This window comes from Rhinolophus sinicus, chromosome 15 (assembly GCF_057876585.1).
Source record: "Rhinolophus sinicus isolate RSI-liver-muscle chromosome 15, RSI-T2T, whole genome shotgun sequence".
Taxonomy (NCBI): Eukaryota; Metazoa; Chordata; class Mammalia; order Chiroptera; family Rhinolophidae; genus Rhinolophus; species Rhinolophus sinicus.
In genome coordinates, this window is record NC_142515.1 from 8,811,607 (window position 1) to 8,832,609 (window position 21,003).

At 36.9% G+C, this 21,003-nt stretch overlaps 1 protein-coding gene across 1 annotated transcript in view; it reads right to left on the minus strand.

The window, feature by feature from the left end:
- The window catches only part of WDR11 (WD repeat domain 11), a 50,872-nt gene that overhangs the window by 14,607 nt on the left and 15,262 nt on the right, over nt 1-21,003 (minus strand). The window contains exons 10-19 of the mRNA XM_074338967.2: nt 20,128-20,304; nt 17,511-17,595; nt 11,943-12,049; nt 9,835-9,910; nt 8,476-8,584; nt 6,219-6,343; nt 5,137-5,284; nt 1,171-1,277; nt 653-767; nt 105-276 (exon numbers count right to left, since the gene is read on the minus strand). Of these exons, the coding sequence (XP_074195068.1) occupies nt 105-276; nt 653-767; nt 1,171-1,277; nt 5,137-5,284; nt 6,219-6,343; nt 8,476-8,584; nt 9,835-9,910; nt 11,943-12,049; nt 17,511-17,595; nt 20,128-20,304 (1,221 nt within the window). The remainder of the gene's footprint in view (nt 1-104; nt 277-652; nt 768-1,170; nt 1,278-5,136; nt 5,285-6,218; nt 6,344-8,475; nt 8,585-9,834; nt 9,911-11,942; nt 12,050-17,510; nt 17,596-20,127; nt 20,305-21,003) is intronic.

The window sequence follows — 21,003 nt, forward strand, 5'->3', positions numbered from 1 at the left end:
TAGAAAGGAAGACTGAAATGAACAGAAGCAGCTCTCTCCCCAGCAGGGAGCAGCTTGGGCAAAACACAGAGACTTCAGAGCACCCTTTCATGAGCAGCCCATACCGGTTAACTCCTGCTCATCCATCCTGAAACACGTGAGCTTCATCGACATCTCGAGGACTCTGATACAGCCGTCATCCGATGCCAAGATCACTTTGTCTGATGTACACCAGTCCACATCCAGTATCCGGAAGTTCACATTTCTTCCGCTTCTTAGACTGCTCACCATCTGAACCTTCAAGAGTGAATTTGGTGTCACTTTCAGAGAGAAAAGGATGAGTTTATCACTCTAGATTCCATAGTCAAAGAAAGCTGGTGCCGGGGCAAAGGCCCAGTGGAAAACTAACACTGAATGGTCTTTGGCAGCTAGTTCCACATGCAGACTGCATCTTAAAGGTCCCAAAGACAGTGAGGACATTTTTAAAAAATCTGTTAAGTTGTTGCCTTTGGAACAGAAATACTGTAAAAGAAAAATTTTAAGAAGAAAATTGTTTTAAGTTTGACAAGGCCATTATATAGTTTTCATTTCCAAATCAGAAGGAAGAAAAAAACAGTTTCTGCAGGCAGCAGCTTCACTTGGGTCACTGCAACACACGGGGAGCTGGGCTTACCTCTTTGGTATCCCACACTTCAGCTCCGTCATTGTACATGGCTATTAATTTTTGGTTTCCTTTACCAGGGGCAAAACGAATCTTCCTCACCCAACTCCGATGTGTAGGTATCCCTCTGAGGACAAACAAACAAAACCCAAAACACCAATATGGAGTAACACCTCATCAGCAGAAACTATGTCTCTTTCTACTTCCATTTTTGACAAGTTCTTGTGATGGGAGAACCACTTCACTTTCTGGGAAAAGAGCCACATCTCCCAGAAAGGGTCTGCCCTTTAACAACAGCTGGAATAGTGTCCCGGCACTTCTGTATGGGCCACTTGCAGATATGAATGACCCAGAGCTTGGTTCAAGGCCCTTCCTCCCAAGTTCAGTGACAAGAGATCCCAGGTCCATGCTACAGGCCATGTTTGGTGACCCTGTTTACCAAGTCACAGCCGCCAATGGAACCATATCAAGAGGTTACTTTTTTTTTTTTTTTTTTAACCAAATAACAAGACTGCATTCTTAACTCCTACCTGGACACTCTGCCTTTCAAATCCCAAAAATTTAAATTTCCATCCACATCTCCAAGAACTAAAGTGTCACCTTTCCAAGCGATGCAGGTGATGCTGCCCATGCTCCCCTAGAAAAGAGCATCAACAGATACACATAAACTTCACTGCTCAGAAACTGTCACCACAGAGCCAATATTTTTACTTAATAACTGTGATGAAATAATATGTGTTAATAAAACTTAATTATAAATGGTTTTGCTTTACTATGAATGCCACCAAACAGTAACAGATAGACTTTGGACTCAGACAGCTACATATTACATCAATTTCAACTATGAAAAACAAGAGATTTCAATTTGATGGATATTAAGTTACCTGAACTAGATTTATAGAGAAACTGTCTTTTTGAGAAACAAATACCTTAAAGAGAAGAAAATTAAAAGAGGAAAAATGAGAAGGAAAGGAAACCATTTCCAGAGAGCTCTTGTCTCCAACTTCTCTCTTCCTGCAAAAGGATAAATAAATCTGTTCCAGGGGAAACTCAGAGCCATTTCATAACAACTGTGCAGCAATTTTTCTACTGAAAAACCAGGCTCAGAGCTCCATAGATACCTTCTGGAATAAAGAATGTGGCGAGGTACTGTACATTAAAGGCACCTGCACAATTTGAATCCACAGAAAGCTTTGCAAAAAAGTTACAAACAGAAACACAAATGTAAGACTGCAGCTCTACTGTAATGGCTCTACACTGGGGAAGAAAGGAGCCTGCAGCTGCAGCAAACGCACAGAGGTTGTTTGACAGAAGCTCAGGAGCCTGGGCTCTGGAGTCTGCTGCCTGGGTTTGAATTTGAGTTTTATCACTTAAGTTGTGACATGATTTGGGGCACGTTTACTTAATCTTTCTGTGTCTTGGATTTTTATCATCAATAAAGTAGGGTAAACTCATGAAACGTGAGGAGTTCCCATTAGTGTTAATACATGTATAGAGGTGAAGGCCTTAAAACAGTGCCTGCCACACAATAAACAGTCAATATACACTGGCTGTTAAATAGTATTATTGCTCAACTACTTCTTGTTTCTGCATTTACAGAACAATATAAAAATGCATATGTTTAGTTCTCCTGTTAGCCATCGTAAGGAGCAGGAAAGCTCCACGGGTTGCCCAAGTGACTATTAACGGATGGACGCACACACCAAATAACTGCGTAAATCCTAGTGGCAGGAAACAAAAGAAAAACTGTATTAAAAATGAGTACTTTAGTGGATTCAATAAAAGAAACATAGGAGGTTATGTTAAATAAATAGACTTATGTACATGAAACAATACTCCAAGATCTTATTTCTGTTCTGACCATATTAACAGGCTGTTTAATTAACAATTTGCCTTTACATTTATTGTTTAGTCTTGAAAATTTTAACATTTTATAATCTTACTTTCTAACTTCTAAAAATTAGAATATTAACATTTAAATTAGCCCAGAAATTAGTGTTATCAGCTTAGAATGACACGTGATATATTAATACAACTGTACAATTAAACATTCCAGACCTTTCTACCTAAGAGTTTGTTGATGGAACATAGGCCATATGGAGGCACCAACGAGCTTTCAGAGGATGTGCCACAACCTTGTTTTGTGGCTCCAGATAATCCTGAGAGAATGAATGTAAGATTTAAACGCAATAGACTGTTATTAGTTGACACTGATATGTTGCCTGCATGTAAAATATGATGTTCAAAAAACCACAAATAAGGCTGGCAGCAAAGCAGAGATTCACTCTTGCCCATTGTCCCAGCTTTCTGAATAAAGGCAGTCGACTACTATAGAATCTCCATGAGAACATAATTTAAAATATGCCAAACCTTCCTCTTGTTTTTGTCATTTTTATATACTTTATAGTTATGGGAACAAATCCAAAGGGAAAATTTCAACTCGAAACAAATGTTTAATACTTCATATTTGAGAGAAGGGTAACATAAATAATGGATTAAAATAAGCAAACAAAACCTCTGCCTAAACTCTACATTATAATCCCTAGAAAATATTTTAATTACAGAAAATACAAATAGTAAACCAAAACCAATTCCTCTTGTATTATCTAGTAGATGCTCCATTCCCTTTCCTTAAAAATAATCTGCTCTAAAATACAAGCATGTATGCACTAACCTCACTCGTGTGCACTAACGTCACTGGAGGCTAGATCCTTATTGCTCATTAGGCTGGTCGTTCTTTGAGGAAGCTGCTTCTAGCTGTGCAATAAAAGGATCTGGCAGGCAGAATACAGATTTCCCTATCCTGACCTCAGATCCCCACAAAAAGTTAGAACTTTAAAAGCTGTGTGGCGTGCAATTATCATACCGCAAGAAGCACTTATAAAAAGGAAAACTCGTGTCAATGTCCAAAAATTTCAAACTGTTTTGGGGGTGGGAGGGGGGAACTGGCGTCTCAAAAATTACTGGATTGTTTCTACATTCTCTTCTCAAATGTGAAGTGATTGATTACAAAAGAGACTGAAGTGTTCACGAGTGGCATAGAAGAGTTCAGATGGGGCCTTCTTTGGGCTTCTAAAGATGAGCTACGTACGTTACTAAGAAAGTATAGGAGATTTTCAAAGGACATTACACTGCGACTCATCTCCACACTTAGTTAGGTTATTTTTATTATAACTACCAAATATCAATCTTTCACATTTGCAGTATAATTTTCATCCTTTTAAATTAGTGAACATTTTTGGCAACACTAGAGATCGTTCAAAATAGACTATGTCTCAGATATGACTTATTCTATACAATAGTAAAAATTAAGTTACAGTGTGAAGAGCACTTCTGCAATGTTAGCTTCTATTCTTAGTGAAGGCTGTCTGGGTGCCCTCGATTCTTCCACAGCTGTTAATAACGAAGGTGTGGTAGCCAGCTTCTAAGAGGCCTCCACTGATTCTGCCTTTAGGTGTTCCTGTCCCTTCATAGTCACCTCCCACAAGGAACAGGGCTGACCTGTGAACCAATAGCATCGTGTGGAAATGGCGGAGTGTGACTGCTAAAACTAGGTCCTAAAAGACACTGCAGCTTTCTTTACACTTTCTTGAATCACTCACTCTGGAGGAAGACAGTTGCCACGTTGTGAGGACACTCAGAGAGTCCCATGGAGAGGTCCACGTGTGGAAAACCCGAGGCCTCTCTCTCATCAACAGCCAGCATTAATGTGTGATGGCCTCGTGTGGGAGCCATCTTGGAGGTGGACCCTCCCACCCCAGCCAATGTCCTGACTGCAACCTCATAAACATGGGTGCTGGCAATTGACTAAAGCATTCCATTTTTAGGTGACAATTTTAGGTGATATATATATATCATCTCATGCCTTCATTTAACCATTATAGTAGTATTAGTTAACCAAAACATTTTCTTAATCCATCCATTAAAAACAACATGTGAGATACATGCTGACACAAATTATTCACTACCAAACATTAGTTAGAGGATTCCACAAGACCATAAGAAGATATATAAATGAGTAAATATTAATGATACTATTACCCTTACAACCTGATTACTATTATCCAAAAATAATACTTGACTGTAAATGAAATCCTTCAAAGTAATGCCTGAAATGGAGAGAGAGGAAAGATACAGAAGTCAAACAGACATACCTGAGTTTAAAATGGCCACGTCACTAAGCTGGGTAATTTTGAGAAAGTTACTTACTCTCCCTCAGTTTTGTTATAGATAAAATGAAAATAATTCCTCATGGACTATTATGGGGATAAAAATGAGTAGCACACGGTAAGTACTTAAGCAAAGTAGTTATAATGCTATTCTCTAACAGTACAGAACAAGTTTCATCAATGATGCTATCTTCTTAAATAGGAAAGTTTATTTATATTACATTTTTCTGAAACAGTTTTCCAACTTACGGATGGCCTGACTGGATATGGAACCAATCAAATGTTTGATAAAAACTCTCATACAGATTTAACCCAGGGCTGACTCACATCCGGGGGGATCCGAGCACTGTCTTTCACTGAGTTTCCTTCCACAGTGAGATGATAAACTTGGCCGTCATGATCAGTGAACACAAAATGCTCCCGGGCAGAGATGTTCTGACTGAGTTCAGATTTACTTTCTGCTTCTTGCAACAAGCTTTGGGATAGAGAAAAATACGATAAAGATATTTCATTTCCCTAGAGTGACACTCATAATTAACTCACCCAAAATACAGATTTAACAGGAGGTCCAAAACCATTAAAAAAAGGCTGAAACTAATCTTTCCAGCTAATAACAGGAAAGCACAAATTACTCCCAAACAGACCCCAGAGAACATTTCCCCCAACAGAGGAACGCAGTGTTCTGGACTTCTCACAAGAAAAACAAACCTCTCTGCTGTTTCTGCTGCAGAACTCTCCTCAGCAGAAGACGGGCCTTACCTTGACCCAGCGTGCTTTCGGGGGGGATTTATTTGTAAAACTTGTGGCGATAGGGATGGAGACAATACCTAAATTTAGAATTCTCAATATATCGGGGGTGCCAAAAAAAATGTACACATTTTAAGAGATGTTATCAAGGTATTAGTTTTCGAGTTGAACTGAATTATGCAACAATGTAGTATGACGTTGCCTCAAAAGATGGTGTTAATCAAATGAATGCTAGCGTCATTCACTGTATTACAATTTTAATAGTTTTTTCCTTTCTTAAAATGTGTATACATTTTTTTGGCACCCTCTGCATTTTCTTTGGTGTACATAAACGACAACGTGGTCTCTGTGTATGTTCACGCTACGCTCACTTGAATTGCAGAAGTGGAAGTTTATAGAACACAAGGGCACTGAGAATGCTCATTTCACTACAGATGCTGCTGTGTGGAGTTTACAGTATGAGTTAGTGACTATACTAAACTACTCGATAGTTAAAGTAAGTCTTCAGTAATCTGGGGGTGTACTGAAGCAACAAAGAAAGTATGTTCAAAAGCAGAGTGTGAATTGCTTCCAGAGATGCCTTTGGGTGACACTCGTCAAGTTCCCAACCATGACACGGCTATTACAAATGACAGTGGCAGGAAACAGTGCACTGCACGCACCTGATCACAGATGACTCGGCAATGCTCAGCTCTGCATCGGAGACCACGGTCTGGCGGGCCATGGCCTCTCGCGTGGCCAGTTGTTTCTTTCTCAGGCTCTTCAGGTTGTGAGACGGTGACCACTCCTGTGAAGCAGAGACAGACACACCTAGAAGTGCTCAGCTTTCTTCTGTCAAAGGATCCTTCCAGAACAGCTGGCACATTTGCTGTTGCCTAGCATCACTTATTGTTAGTGCACACGGATTCACAATTTGTTCTTAGGCTTTATCTTGTTATAGAAAGGCTAACTGAATGCGTTTTCATTAGAGCTTGAGGTAGAAGCGTTTAATAATCTGCTTCCACCTCCTGTTACTTCTAATCTTTAATTAGAGCTTAAGGTAGAAGAGTTTCATGGCAAACTTCTAGAAGGGTTTTTCACAAAATGGAAAGGTCTTTACAAAACCTTTTTTTTTTTTTTTTTTTTTAACAAAATGGAAATAATAAATTCAGTTACAGTATCTCCTATCCCCTCCCTCCACGTCCTCCCCCCAGGTGTACAGCACGAGATAACCATGTTCCTCCAATGATGGCCCATTATCATCCACAGGACCACCTCAAACCTCTCATTTTATTTGTTTTTTCTCTTATATTCCCACCCACTCTAATGTATTTAATCTAATATCCTCTCACATGCATAAATTCTTAGCATGCAGTTATTTTACATGCATGTATTTGTAACTTACATAAACAGCACTGTATTATCTGTCTCGTCCTGTTTCTAACTCTTTTCACTCAGCACAGTGCAGCTAAGCTCTGCATGCTGTAGAATACTCCGCGGGTGCATCCACCCATTTTCAGTCTGTTCTCTCAGCAAAGGACACCCAGATTGCCTCCAAACTCTCATCACAACAAATAACACGGCAGTCAACATCCTCACGGAAGCTCCTGTGTGACCAGGAGCTGAACAGCGGGGGCACAGAGGACGTCTGTCCGGGCCTAAGTACTGTCAGAATGGCTTCGGCTGCCTACACTCCTACCAGCAGCGCAGAAGAATTGCTACAGCCCGTATTACACCCACATCTGATGCTATCTGGCTTTCCAACTCTTGTTAGTCTAAAAGATGTATCATGGTTATTTTATATTCCACATCTCTAAAAACTGATGCGCTTGAGTATTTCTTCATATGCTTGTTGGCCTTTTAGGCTTCTGTGGCATTCAATAACTGCTCACATACTTTGTCCATCTTTCCACTGGGGTTCCTGTCTTCTCATTGCTTACGTGCAGCAGTTCCCCCCATACTAATCCCCTGGAGGGATTACTTAGACCCTTGTCAGCCTTAGACGTTGGAAAATTTATTTTTCCAACTTGTCTTCCATATTTAACTTTGACACAGGTGTCCTTCATTGAACAGAAAGCACCGATCTTGATGTTATTAAATGCGTTAACATATTTTGCCTTTTGGTGTGAGCTTCTGACGTCCTCTCCTGCCCCGAGAACACATAAACATTCTTCTATATTTGATTATATAATTGTATAGCTTTACTTTCTTACATTTAGGTCTTTAATCTTGTAGAGCCCACATCTGAATATGGTATCAAGTAGAGATCCAGTATTTTTCTCCATAAAAGGAGAGTTTTCTCAAGACTTCTCATTAAATAGCCCATTCTTCCCCTTGGGACTTGGGTGCTCCTTTACTGTCCATTAAGTCCCCAAATATTCATAATGAGCTCCTTATGATGTTGGTCCATTTCTTGTTCTTGGTCCAATATGACATTGCTTTCATTTCTCTGGTTTTGTAACATAAACTGTATCCCATCTGCTATAGTTTATATTATTATAGCTATATACCTATATAGGTATATATAGGTATATAACTATATAGATACATATAGGTATATATAGTTATACACCTATAATAATACAAACTATATCCGGTAGGATATAGTTTATATAGTTTATATCACCGTCATCCATCACATTACTCCTCCTTTTTCAAGCTTTATTTAGCTATTATGACCTTTATTCTTTCACAAACATTTTAGAATGTTTATCATGTTCTTGAAAATATCTAAGTATCATTTTAACTGGAACTGCACTAATATATTAGCTTAACCCATCCAAGAAAATAAAGAGTTATCAAAATTTTTAGATCTTCTCTGAACATACCTTTTAACAAGAAAATACATGGCAATAAAGATTTCAATTCAAGCTAAAGAAAAATATTCACCACAAAAATGCACACCTACATAAACTATTTAGTTCTTCAACTGTAACTTACCAAAGCAGTTATTGCAGGGAAGTTTTTGGACATTTCTCTAAGAATGGTACAAGTCCTAACATCCCATAACTCCAGGGGTTTATCTTTGAATACAACTGCCAAATACTGCCTAAAATAAACAAAATTAGTAAATAAGCCCCTTTTTGCAAAAGTTTCACCATATGTAGTACAAATAACAGTTCAGTAAATCAGAAAACTCCAATGACACATTCTAAACATAGATAATTTAAACTATATATTCAGCCCTCGTGATTAATAGTCATAAGAAGGTAAAGCTCTAAGATGACCTTTGAGCACCACAGAGCCATAACTAGGCAAGGAGCACAGCTCAAAAGAAAGAATGAAAAAAGGCAAGCATTTACGTCCTGCTGCCACAACTCAGAGTAACCCTCCTGAGGCTCAATTTTCTCCTACATGACATGAGAAGACCACTACTTACCTCAATGGATTGGTATGCAGGTTATAGTGAAAATTATAGGAAAGAGTTTATAAAAAACCACTTATAACAACATCAAAGAAAAACCAAAAAATAATTAATAAAGGATTTGTGAGACATACACACCAAGAACTACAAAAGATTACTGAAAGAAATTAAAGAAGACCTAAAGAGGTGGAAAGATATATACACCATGTTCATGAATCACAAAACTTCAGATGTGAGTTCTTCCCCACAATGACCTATGGAGTCAATGTAATCCCAATCAAAATGCCAAGAAACCTTTTTGGTAAAACTGGTAAGCTGATTCTAGAATTTATATGGAAATGCAAAGATCTAGAAATGCTAAAGGAAATTTGAAATCTATTTTAGAGAGCTTACTTCTTTCTTTGATCTTTTGTTTTTCATTCAGTCTCTATTTTTAATAATCCAGCTTTACATGTATTTTTCCCTTGGAATAAAAAAGCTACAAAACTTACTGGAACTGAAATGGGTCTAAATTATAAAAGAAGACAATGAACTCCTTCAGTCAATAAACCCACACTGCGGTGGAAGGGCATCAGAATTGCATCAGGTAACATCTTCTCAGTGGGTGACAGACATTTACATCAGTACAGCTACAGCAGATCAAAACAGGGTTACTGATTTCACCCAGCTACCATGTTTCCCCGAAAATAAGACCTCACCGGAAAATATGCCCTACAATAATTTTTCAGGATAACATCCCCTGAAAGTAAGCCTTCATGCGTCCTTTGGAAAAACCTTAATATAAGACCTGGTCTTATTTTCGGGGAAACACGGTAGTGCAATGTTAAGAAATTCTATATGCATTCTAGCATATTTTCAATTTCTTAAAGATGAAAAAAAAATCCTTAAGATTCCATTGTGGTAATACCATGGATTTTTTTTAAATCGACACTTACTTCAAATGAGATACTTTAATCATTTCAATGGGCGATTCATCATTGCCTCGTTCACCTCGAAAAGCAATGCTCCTACCTTTAATTGCAAATAGTAAATAAGATGTGAAAACAGCACATAAAACATGCAAGAAACGAGCAAGTATACAATGCAATTTGATCAGTTATACCCTCTATTCTGCCATTCATGCTTCCATTTGCTTCTAAGCTGTTTCTAATAATCTAAATTCAAAGTATTCTCAAAAGTATTACAAGTTAAAGACGAATAATATATATCCATTTTATAAAAAAATATTTTCACTTGTTACAGTTTCTTGAATTCCTTCTGTGGTTTCTTTCAAATAATTTAATTTTAGAAATTTAGAAATAACAATTTCTAAAGTTTGAATCCATTTACGGGAGGGAAACTGTCTATTGTAAAAACTACTGGTATATTTAAAGTAATGTAAACATTTCCCAAACTTACGAATACTAACTAGTGGGGAAAACACTCTTCAACCAATATTTAAGATTTCCTGTACCATGTGCAAAATACCCAATTAAAATATTTGACATGTTCTAATCAAAAGGTCTCTATAAACTAAAATTGGGGACTTAAGAATTAGTTAGCTATCAAAGAAACTAACTGATTTTTCTGTAATTAAAAAAATGCAAATTCTACCTTATGTCTGAACAAATATTTTAAGATCTTTTCCTAGATTTTTATTTACATTAAACCAAAGAGAGAACACACTCCATTTAAAGATAACTGAAAGCCTACAAGCCTCCCTGCTCTTCAGTGCCATTGAATGGAATCTCACTATTATTATTTGATTATTATAATTATTATATTATTACTCCACAACCTTTCCTGACTCCGCTACTCTGCTGCCCTCATAAGACAAGGCTATAAAAGTATATAATCTATGAACTCAAATGTCCCACTTAAAAAAGGCAGTAACTATTACTTAGAAATTTGTTCCTTAAAAAGAAATTTGTAAAAGACAGATTTTAAGTTATCTAAAAATCCTGAACTTGACCTGACTGAAAAAACTAAACAGGGATTTTTTTTTTCTTTTTTTTTTTTTAGTGACTGACACTAGAGAATACCATTTCATCCCTGGGGTACCAGGCAACTAGAGAGACCAGTGTGTTTGTTGGCAAATCAGGGATCTGAGGATAGAGGTTGCTGGGTAGGTCACTTCCAATGAAACTAGAGCCAACAGTGGTCTAAAGGCAGGGCTAATTCCAAGAGGTTCAGTAACATACTCTGAAAAGTATGTTAGCTGTTCTCACCTGTATCTTAGAAATATATATTGAGACTATAAGGAAGCAATCATACTCTTGACTTATTACACATTACATACAAGATATTACAATCTTATTGGTTAAATTGCTTTTTACAAATAAGATTGTAATATCTTGTATGTAATGTGTAATAAGTGTGTGTAATTAGAACATATATTCATACTGGTACACCATTTTAAAGAAATCACAATTTTGTTAAAAAAATTTATTTGAAATCACAGCATGTGCTATAAAATAATTTCAAATCCTCACCTTATTCTATTTTCACGTTTTTCATTTTAAAACTCATTGGGTTGTAGGTTTTTAACAATTCTGAACAAGTTACTTTCCTGAAATGTTTCCTATTGCAAAGTCCTTAAACTCCCAAATTAAGTTTCCCTATTCACTCAGCCAGAGACTTTAAAAAGTTTTAAATTTGAGCATTTAAAAACAATCCTTACCTGTAAGTTTTAAAAGGGCTTCCTATAAAATCCAACGTCTTGAAATACATTCTAATAAATCTAACTACAAAGATTTATTTTAAAACTGTACTTTTGGTTATATATAGCAATGTACTTAAAAGAAGAACTGATACCGTATTTACTTATGACTCTGTCGGCCCAGGCTAATGGCACTCCATTTTACCGTAACACAATCTGCATACAAACAATGATGAGTCTTTTCTAGGGCAATTATTCCAGAGCAACAAAAAATAAATATACAAACAGAATACAAGAAAAAACTCCAAGGTGAAAGAAAGTTCTCTAAACATGTTCATATATGACAACGTTTTTGATCAATATGACAAACCATTTTGAATCTTGTAATGGTCTGAATATACCAACCTGTTGGAAGATCAACCAGCTGAAGTTCATTTCTCACTAATCCCATATTGTTTGGTGTGGAGGTAGCAAAAGAAAGAAAACCAGTCAAACTCGTCCATTCAATACCCCTGTAATAAGAAGTTAAATAAATATTAATCTAATACCTGCTTTGCTTTAAAAAATGTATTCGAAAAATAAGGTTTTCCTTTTTAAAAAAAATTATTTTACCTAAGGACTAAATTTTATTATACAAGAAATATTAATATGACTTTATTTGAGATTACATTACCATGTATAATATTTCCAACATATATGGAATTATTTATCATTATAAGTTTATTTCCAAATGTAATGACAAGATTGTTTAGTTATGGGTATTAAATGGGTAGTTATAGAATTAAAATAACTATTAAAATGTGGCAAACGAGAATCACATCACAGTAGTTTCTGAGAATTCCATTGCTTAAAAACAAGTGATATATTAATAGAAATATTCTAAGCAAACTGCTTCAAGTTGAGCATACTTAGGAATTTTATCACGATTCTTGGTTAGGAGCAGAAATTCCCTGAAATAAACAATATAAACTGAGCTGTGAGATTTGGAAGTGGTTGCAAGTTCCAAATCGTGTATCAATTAGAGAAAAGCACAAAAGAAAAATCTCAAAGAAAAACACATGCTGACAAGACAGCCGCCTATCCTAACGCCCTGGGAGTTCCTTTGTGTGGGACCGATTGGAAGTGAGTCCATGTTTTTGCCCACTAACCTAACTGGAGACTGTTCACCATCATGGCTTGTAGAGAATGGAAAAGAGGGGAAACACAGGACAAGTGAACCATCAGAGTCGTAAGAAGTCAGAAACACTACTACTATACTACCCTGTTACTTACAAGGCGATAGAGGCTGTCTGGGAGGGATAGCTAAACCTCTGTTCTATACGTGATTGCTCATCAGCACTTATGGGACAAACACAGCTAACATATTGTCTATGGCTGCTTTCATGACACAATGGCAGAGTTGAGCAGTTGTGACAGAAATTTTATAGCCTGCAAAGCCTAAAATTTTACTATCTGGTCTTTTAGAGAAAATGTTTGCCGACCCCTGTCTAGTTTATCCACGTCTACTGAAATTTGAATGCTATTATTAGATTTAGCGCCAAATATTGAATATCTCTCTCGTTTGCCCAAGAAGGTAACGGCTTCGTGCATTGCATCCAAACTTCTCTATGTGACTTCCAGGCCATCCAGCCATGTGTCTCATCCTATCTGACCAAACGTACCTCTCAATCATATGAATTTTGTCTGCTATTTTCACTACAGCAACTGTCCTCACTGACCCTTGTGTATCCATCCACTTACTTGTCTTTTCTCAGAGGGACAAAGATAATCCCAAGTGAATTGAAAATATCTGCAACAGCATGAATTGCTGTAGTAATCAAGGATTATAACTCTTTAAATATAAAACTGTGTTGAAACACTCAAATCAGGCTGCTTAAAACGGAGTACTCTTGAGAATTTCCAAGCCTAGAATGACCTCTCTTTCCTTCTTCAAACACTATTTAAGTGCCAGTCCGGGCTCCAGCTGGTTCCTTACATCTGTTTCCTCATCCATTCAGTAAGGATCGTAACAGCGAGTGCATAAAGGCCTGACACAGAACAAGCACTGTATGCATTAGCACTCGTCATATGTCAAAATCTAACGTGAGGCCTCCCCATTTACTAAGCTAAAACCACACCTATAGTGAATACAATATAATTAGGTTCATTATTCACTGGAAAAGTCTCTTTGTCTCTTGTTTCTCTTTTTTCCCCTGATACGTAAGAGTATTCATTAAGTTTTCTACTCAGTGTGAATAAAAGGAGAGAAGAATCATTTGGACTTATTCTGCTGTCTCTATAACTGATGGCTTCAATCAGACCTTAAGAAACCTTAAGACACACTCTCCAAGCCTCGCTGCTGGCGATGTGAACCATTTATGCTCCAGTGCAGCAATGCCACCATCTCTGGACACTAAGAAATCCAGTCCTCCCATTCTTCAGTCTTTATTTTTAAAAATACATTTGCTAGTGACTATACTAGGCCCTGGGGATACAGCTGTGAATGAGACAGGTATCCCGCTGTCCTTCTGGGGCTTACAATCTAGCAGAAAAGAAACATTACACAAATGCACTCTGCATAACCGATTACGAGAGTGGTGCAAAGTCCGACAGGAGCTGGAAGAGTCACACGAAATCTGGCCTCAGGGGCCAGGCAGGGCTTCCTGGAAGACCATTAAAGCTGAAGCCAAAGGGCAGTGGGCTTTGCCTGAAAGCCTGACCAGCGGAGGGGACAGTGGCACTGGCTGAGACACTGTACAGTGTGACTATGTTGTACTCGCTCTGAAGGGAGGTACACGCCCTGCCTCACCAGGCACATGACAGGCACTCAGCAAACTATCGGATTAAATAAGTGATGTTCTCTTCCTTGTGCTTATTAGTGCCATGCACACTCAGGAAGTGCTTTTCCCACCGTTTATAACACGTCCCCATGTTCAGGATGTCACAGAACATGGGGCGACTGTTTATTTGTCATCCACCACCAGGAGCAACACTGTTCTGTTGCCTCTGAGCAGATTGCAGCAGCGGCTTATACACCGATGCCTACTGATCAACTGAAGAAAAGCAAAACCAAGTTGGACTTACAAGTAGATTAGATAAGGAGAGGATTATTTCTCAGAAGCAAAGAATGAAAACAAACTCTCTTGTCAAACACAGCAAAACACCACAGTGCTCTCAGGATTAGAAACTGTTCTTTAGGTTTAAACAACACGCTGAGCTCTATAAAAAATCTGTAAGAAGAGCAGCTCATTTTCTGACTTATCCAGGTTTGTTTTCTAGGACTCCTACTAGTGAACAACTGCACCCTTATCAGCGGGTGTTGGGGTCTGACTCCTACAGCTTCCCACGATGGGCCTGGTGATCTCCCCTGGGGATGCTCAGAGGCTACTTATCAACGCTGGTGGCTGGGGGAGCACACACTTCCTGAAAGACCTTGAAGTTCTACGATTATGTAAAACTAACTTCTGCAAACTTACAGACAAAACAGAGATCATTTTACTTTCCACAAATCACTCAATTTACTCAAAGCAATACTGAGTCAATGTTCTGATATCCATATAAACGACTGTTCTAATACTTTTTGATATTGAAAATAGTACTGGGCAATATTATCATAAATTTAGCCTACCGGACAAAGACACAGACTAATAATCTAAGAAATCTAATAATCTAAGAAAACCTACATGTACCACTCCACTTCATTTACATCTAGGTATCTTCCAACAGATGATAAGCCTCAAAGATGTCTGTTTGCAGGCATACAGGAGATGCTCAATACTTACTTGTATAGCATAACTAGTTAAAACATTATGGTTTTAAAAACACCACACAGATGCAACTATCTGCAGTTAGGCAGTCCCTGACCATATGTGTGCATAAGATTCAAGTAGTTAAGATTAAGTGGTTTTAAAAAACACACTTAGTACAAGGTAGAAAAACAACTTTCTAAAAGTTGGCCTGTAATTTGCATGTGAATACCTAGAATGCATTGGGGTTTGTTGCTAAATAGTTCAGCAGTTTTTAAAACACCTCTGTGAAATTTCTATAATGGCTTTAATTATAATACTGTAAGTGCACTAATTGAAATACAAAGACAGCAGGATTTTAGCATCTTCTGGGGTACCAGCTCTGGATATAAAAGGTGAATTATCTTCAAAATGGCAATTAAGAGGGAAAATTCGTATGAAGCACTGGTGCATACTTGTGTGATCATTCACGACACCTGCCTGAGTAGCACATCCTTCAGAGTTATTTAGTCTCCCAAGTAACGCTTCATACTTTCAGGGTTACTCAATAACAAATATTATTTTAGCACATGTAAGTCAAGTACGTAGTGACATCTATGACCTAACTGAGCCAGGATAACAAATCTTACTTAAAAAATTGAATAGCTCGCTGATAAACTAGTTATTGTGTCTTTATTAAAGATTTCACGGTTCAGAAAAAAAAAAAAAATGAAAATGTACTTGATTTTCCAGAAGCATGATTCTTAACATGAATCCTGTTTTAGTCAAAATTTTCTCTTATTGTCAATATGCTTCCTACTAACCTTTGTGTATTGATCTAGCACATATACCGTAAGAGCTCCGTTCCTAAGCCTAGAAGGCCTAGACTGAATTCCACCTAACTTTTCACAGATTGTAATACTTGGTTTCTTCTTCTATAAACTGGGATAATAATAGTGCCTACTGCATAGAACTGTAGTGGAGATTCAAGGAAATGATGCATGCAAAGTATTAATATTTAATGTAAACCTTAGAACAAGTACTGATTAAACGGAGAGTTCTGATTGCTCGGTGTTAGCTACAAAAGGAAATCCTACACAAAAGGCAAGAGTGAAAGGACATGGCAAGAGAAGAAATGTAGACAGGAAAGAATGGAAGAGAGAAGATCTCAGCAGTGGCGTCAGGGACTGCTGGAAGAAGAGAAAGACGATGAGCAGCCTGAAAGGGTTCAGACAGAGACCCATGTCCCTGTACCCCGAAAACCTAACCCTTTGAAACCAAGACTACTCCATTTAAATGTATTTAGGGAGATACTGAAGGGGCGCAGCATAAGGTGGCCTAAACAGTCACCCAGGCTGCACCGCAAAACAATGCACCTGACAGAATAAGGCAATGCAAGCTTCTCAGAAACTTCCAACACAATGAGCACTTCTGGCATTTAAAAAGCTAACCCTCCCCCGTTCAGAAAACGCATTTCCTCAGAATAATGTGTTCTTTAAGGTTCACTAAGAATTTTAATGTATACCTGAGACCTATACTTATACAATGCACAGAGTACAGAAAATGGCCCTACTTATACTTTTTTGTTAAAAGATCATCAAAAATTACTGGCAATTAAATAATTTTATATTATACAGGTGTAACTTCACAATCCATCCTTGCTAGGGCAAAAAACGGCAAACAGCCATATGATGAGCAAAACAACGCCATGGAGCAGACAGGCATGTACTTTTAAAATAGAAACCAAGAGGCATTTTTAATGTCATTTTAATTAGCCCTCCCTCACAAATCTCGGCAAACACAGTACTCATAAAACAGATCACCTCTGAAAATGAAAAAATAATGCCATATAGTTTTGGTTCTTTCCCGATGGTGCTTAAACAAAGAAATAAATGAAATTAATAACTAAAATGACTTTGTTCACATTTTTCTTGAGCAGTCCTACGGATGGATCTTGATAGAAATGAAAAACAAACTAAATAAACCCGAACAAGGAAACCCAGTGATTTCCAGTAAGAAAATAGCCTGGACCTTAGGAGAAAGAAATAAGATGTAGCAACGAAAGTGAGAAAAAAATTCCCCACTGCATAATATCCTTTACAAAAAGCAAACAATTAGTGCTCATCCTTGATTAGCATAGCCATTAGTTGGACATGAATATTTATTATCCAAAATTTTCAGTCAAATAATCACCACTGAAGAGTATTCAATGCAGAAAAGCCTGTAAGAACTTTCTCCTGGTATTCTGTATGTTCGTGATGTCACTCACCTGACTTCACAGGAGTGGACGCTTAACTCCTTGTGCAGCAGCCCGCTGGTGAGGTGGTATACCAGGACAGAACCGTTTCCTGTACCTACAGTATCAAAATGACGTAACAGGCGAGTAGTTACCTAGGAGAGTTCCAGATCTTCCCAGCAAGTCTTTTCTTGAGATTTTAATCATTCTACAACATTGATCTTTTATAAAAGGGACCAAAGCTATGTGTAAAAAAAAGACTGAATTTCTCTGCCTTTCCACTTATCAAAGATGGGCCTACTACTCTCTTGTGCCCTGAAATCTTACCTAAATCAAGTGATAGATTCCCACAGAAAGTCTTCAAAATCTAATTCAATACACAAAGAATTTGAAGAAGCACCTTCCTAAGCTTTATTACACATGGTAGTTTACACTTTTTTGAATTTTGGAACGTTTATTCTAGTCGGCTCTCAAAAAGGCAATCCGACTCTTAACCAGACTTTTCTATTTTTCTTCACAAAGATTCGTTTCTATTTTTGTCTCATATTAAGTAAATCGCAAAGAGACGGTAAAATACAATGGTTAACTGGATTTTTGCAGTCAAAGGAGTCTGAGTGAAAGACCAGGCTCTGCCCTGGACTCTTACAACTTCCTGGCCCACACTAAAGCTGTGTTTTTATCCGTTTCACAAAAAAATCCATTTGCTGGAGATTAAATGAGAAGACATATGTGAAACAGTACAGTACCCGCCACAAAGGAAGTATGTGATTATTACTATTTCTGTTATTACTGTAATTATGGTTTGTAGTTATTATTTTGCCTAAAGCTTTTTATGATCTTGGTACTGTGTCTAAAATTTAATTAGAAGGGACAGGGCCATTACTTGAGAAAGTAATGTTTCAGTCCTTAAAATGTTTTTCTAAGTTAAGCAAGAAATGTCAACAGTGTAATTAGGTGGACAGTCACTTTCTCATTGCACATAACTTAAAAGGATTAATGAATTCATACAAAGCAACCGAATGTAGAAATAATAAATGTAATGATAATAATAATAATAATAATATTAGAAGTAAAAACGGTTGGCAAATTCCAATTTTTAGATTATTTGCTGAACAGAGCTTCAGAAATTTTTGTGAAACTATTGTAGAAAACACAGTATTACACTTGTTTACATTTATCATCTATTTCACAATATCTTCTAGTACTGAGAAGATATTTAAAGAATTACCAAAACTTTTCAGTTAACAGAGCTTCATAATAATCAAATGATTTCTACATTCTGCAAGTTCTGATGATGTTGAACCTATGATCTAATACTATGGGGAAGCACAAGAAGTAACTCGACAGCTGAACAAACTCTGCTTTCTTCCCTAGTAACTCTGCAAAAGCTCAGGCACCTATTTTATATTTTTTGCTTTTACTTTATTATTATCCTAAATTCAACAAATGACTTGATATTTACTATACACCAGTACAATACAGCTTATTCCACAATAGAAATCTCAGATCCTGAATTAGCTATTATCTAGCTATCCCAAGAAGTAATTTTCTCCAAGAAATTGACAAAATCCTAACTAACAAAATAGGCATATTAACATTGTACATACATTGTATATTGACAAATCCTAATTAAAATTTCTATAAGAAGTTTAACATGAATCAGCAGCTTATAAAGCAAAAATTAAACATTTATCTACATTTATATAAAACTGAACACAGACTATTGAACTTTAAAATTCGAATGACTTTCAGAAAATAGCAATGGAAAAAATGGGAAAAAAAGAATATGCCAAATAGTAATATTCAAATGAGCCTTTAGTACTCACAAGTCAGCCATTATGCTGAGACATACTAGCAACAAAATAAATGTGATCAGGTTTTCATTTTAGAAAAAAAAAACACGACACAAATCATATGTTTATAGACCTGGGGAGAAAGCCAGAAGCCAACGAATAACATCTTTAAAAAATTGTTGATAATTTCAAACAAATATACTATTTTTTTGAAATTTTAGAGAAATGCATTTTAACCTTATATACTTAATAGCAAATTAAAATTTGTTTTTTTTCTATGAAGGAAATTAGGTTACTCACATTACTATGAAATTAATGTGACAGCAAGTTGAAACCCAGACCAATTTTTCTATCTACAACATAAAAATATGCAATTTCAACCCAAGAGGCAAATCTTAGTTTATAGAGACCTTAAACAATTTTAAATATACAATTCTTAGCAAATGAAAAACACTGCTATTATTAAACTACCAACTACGACCATTTATCAGTTACCAAAAACCCAATACAAAATGACATGCACCAGAAAGCGCGTGAGGTGGTCCAAGAAAAGACAGGAGTCCGCCTGACATTTCAGAAAGGTACCCATAGTGTCTGCGTCTCCCTCGCTCCGTGCCAGGTGAACGAATTGTCATTGTGATTAAAAATAAATAAATAAAAAGATGGGTGGATTTAAACGACAGAAAGGAAAAACAAGAAAAATATTTTAAGATGAGTATTTATATGAGTTCACTTAGCCTCTTGCTCTTTATTCTTTAAGAGAAAGAAGGATTTTCTAGTAACTAGCAAACTTGTATGTCTTATACAATGTAGAACATGCATGAAGAATTAAAAAAAAGAACAGGTCCCATACTCACCTACAGCAAGCAGTGGCTGATACATCTTGATGTTTTTTGTGGTCAGCGGCGGACACATGCGGAGAGTAAACTGCGGCAAGGGCAGTCCCGACAGCAGCCCTGTTAGCAGGAATTTGAGGTGCACTTCCTGCAGAAGGGGGCCCTTGGGATGTTCTTCCCCAGCAATTGCACTCTGCCCTGATTTGTAATCAGAAATACCAATATATTAATTATAATGTATGCTGATCTTAAAAATCTAAAACACCTTTTCAGTGAAAACAGTCTTAGGCCCTGAAGGATACAGAGGGTGCCAAAAAAATGTATACACATTTTAAGAAAGGAAAAAACTGTATTAAAATTGTAATACTCAATATATACTGATAACAAAAGATGAATACAAGTTATGTTTGACTCCTGCAGTTACAAGAGGTGCTCAAAGTGGTTACCATCAGAGTAATTTTAATATAGTTTTTTCCTTTCTTAAAATGTGTATACATTTTTTTGGCACCTTCTGTATATTCAGGTCTAGAAGGTATAAGGAAGCACTCAATGTAGGATTTAAACTGCATTGTCTGACAGCTCAAAAGACAGATTACTCCAGAGTACTGCTATCCAGAATTCAGGGACCTTTGTCTTCTAAGAAACACTATTTCAGCCAAAGTTCCTGGTATTAGAACCCGAGAGGGCAGTTTCTGGGGAAAGGGATGCAGCAACACTCCTGTCTTACCACCTTTCTAAAGGGTAACTTTCAATGGATACACTTTGCAAAGTGCACATAAGATTGGGAATCACAAACAAAAGGTTCAAAGAACTCATTTAGATTTCTAATGAGAAATTTTAATGTGTCCATGAAATTACAAAATTTATGCTTTAGAATTAAATACTTCATACGTCACT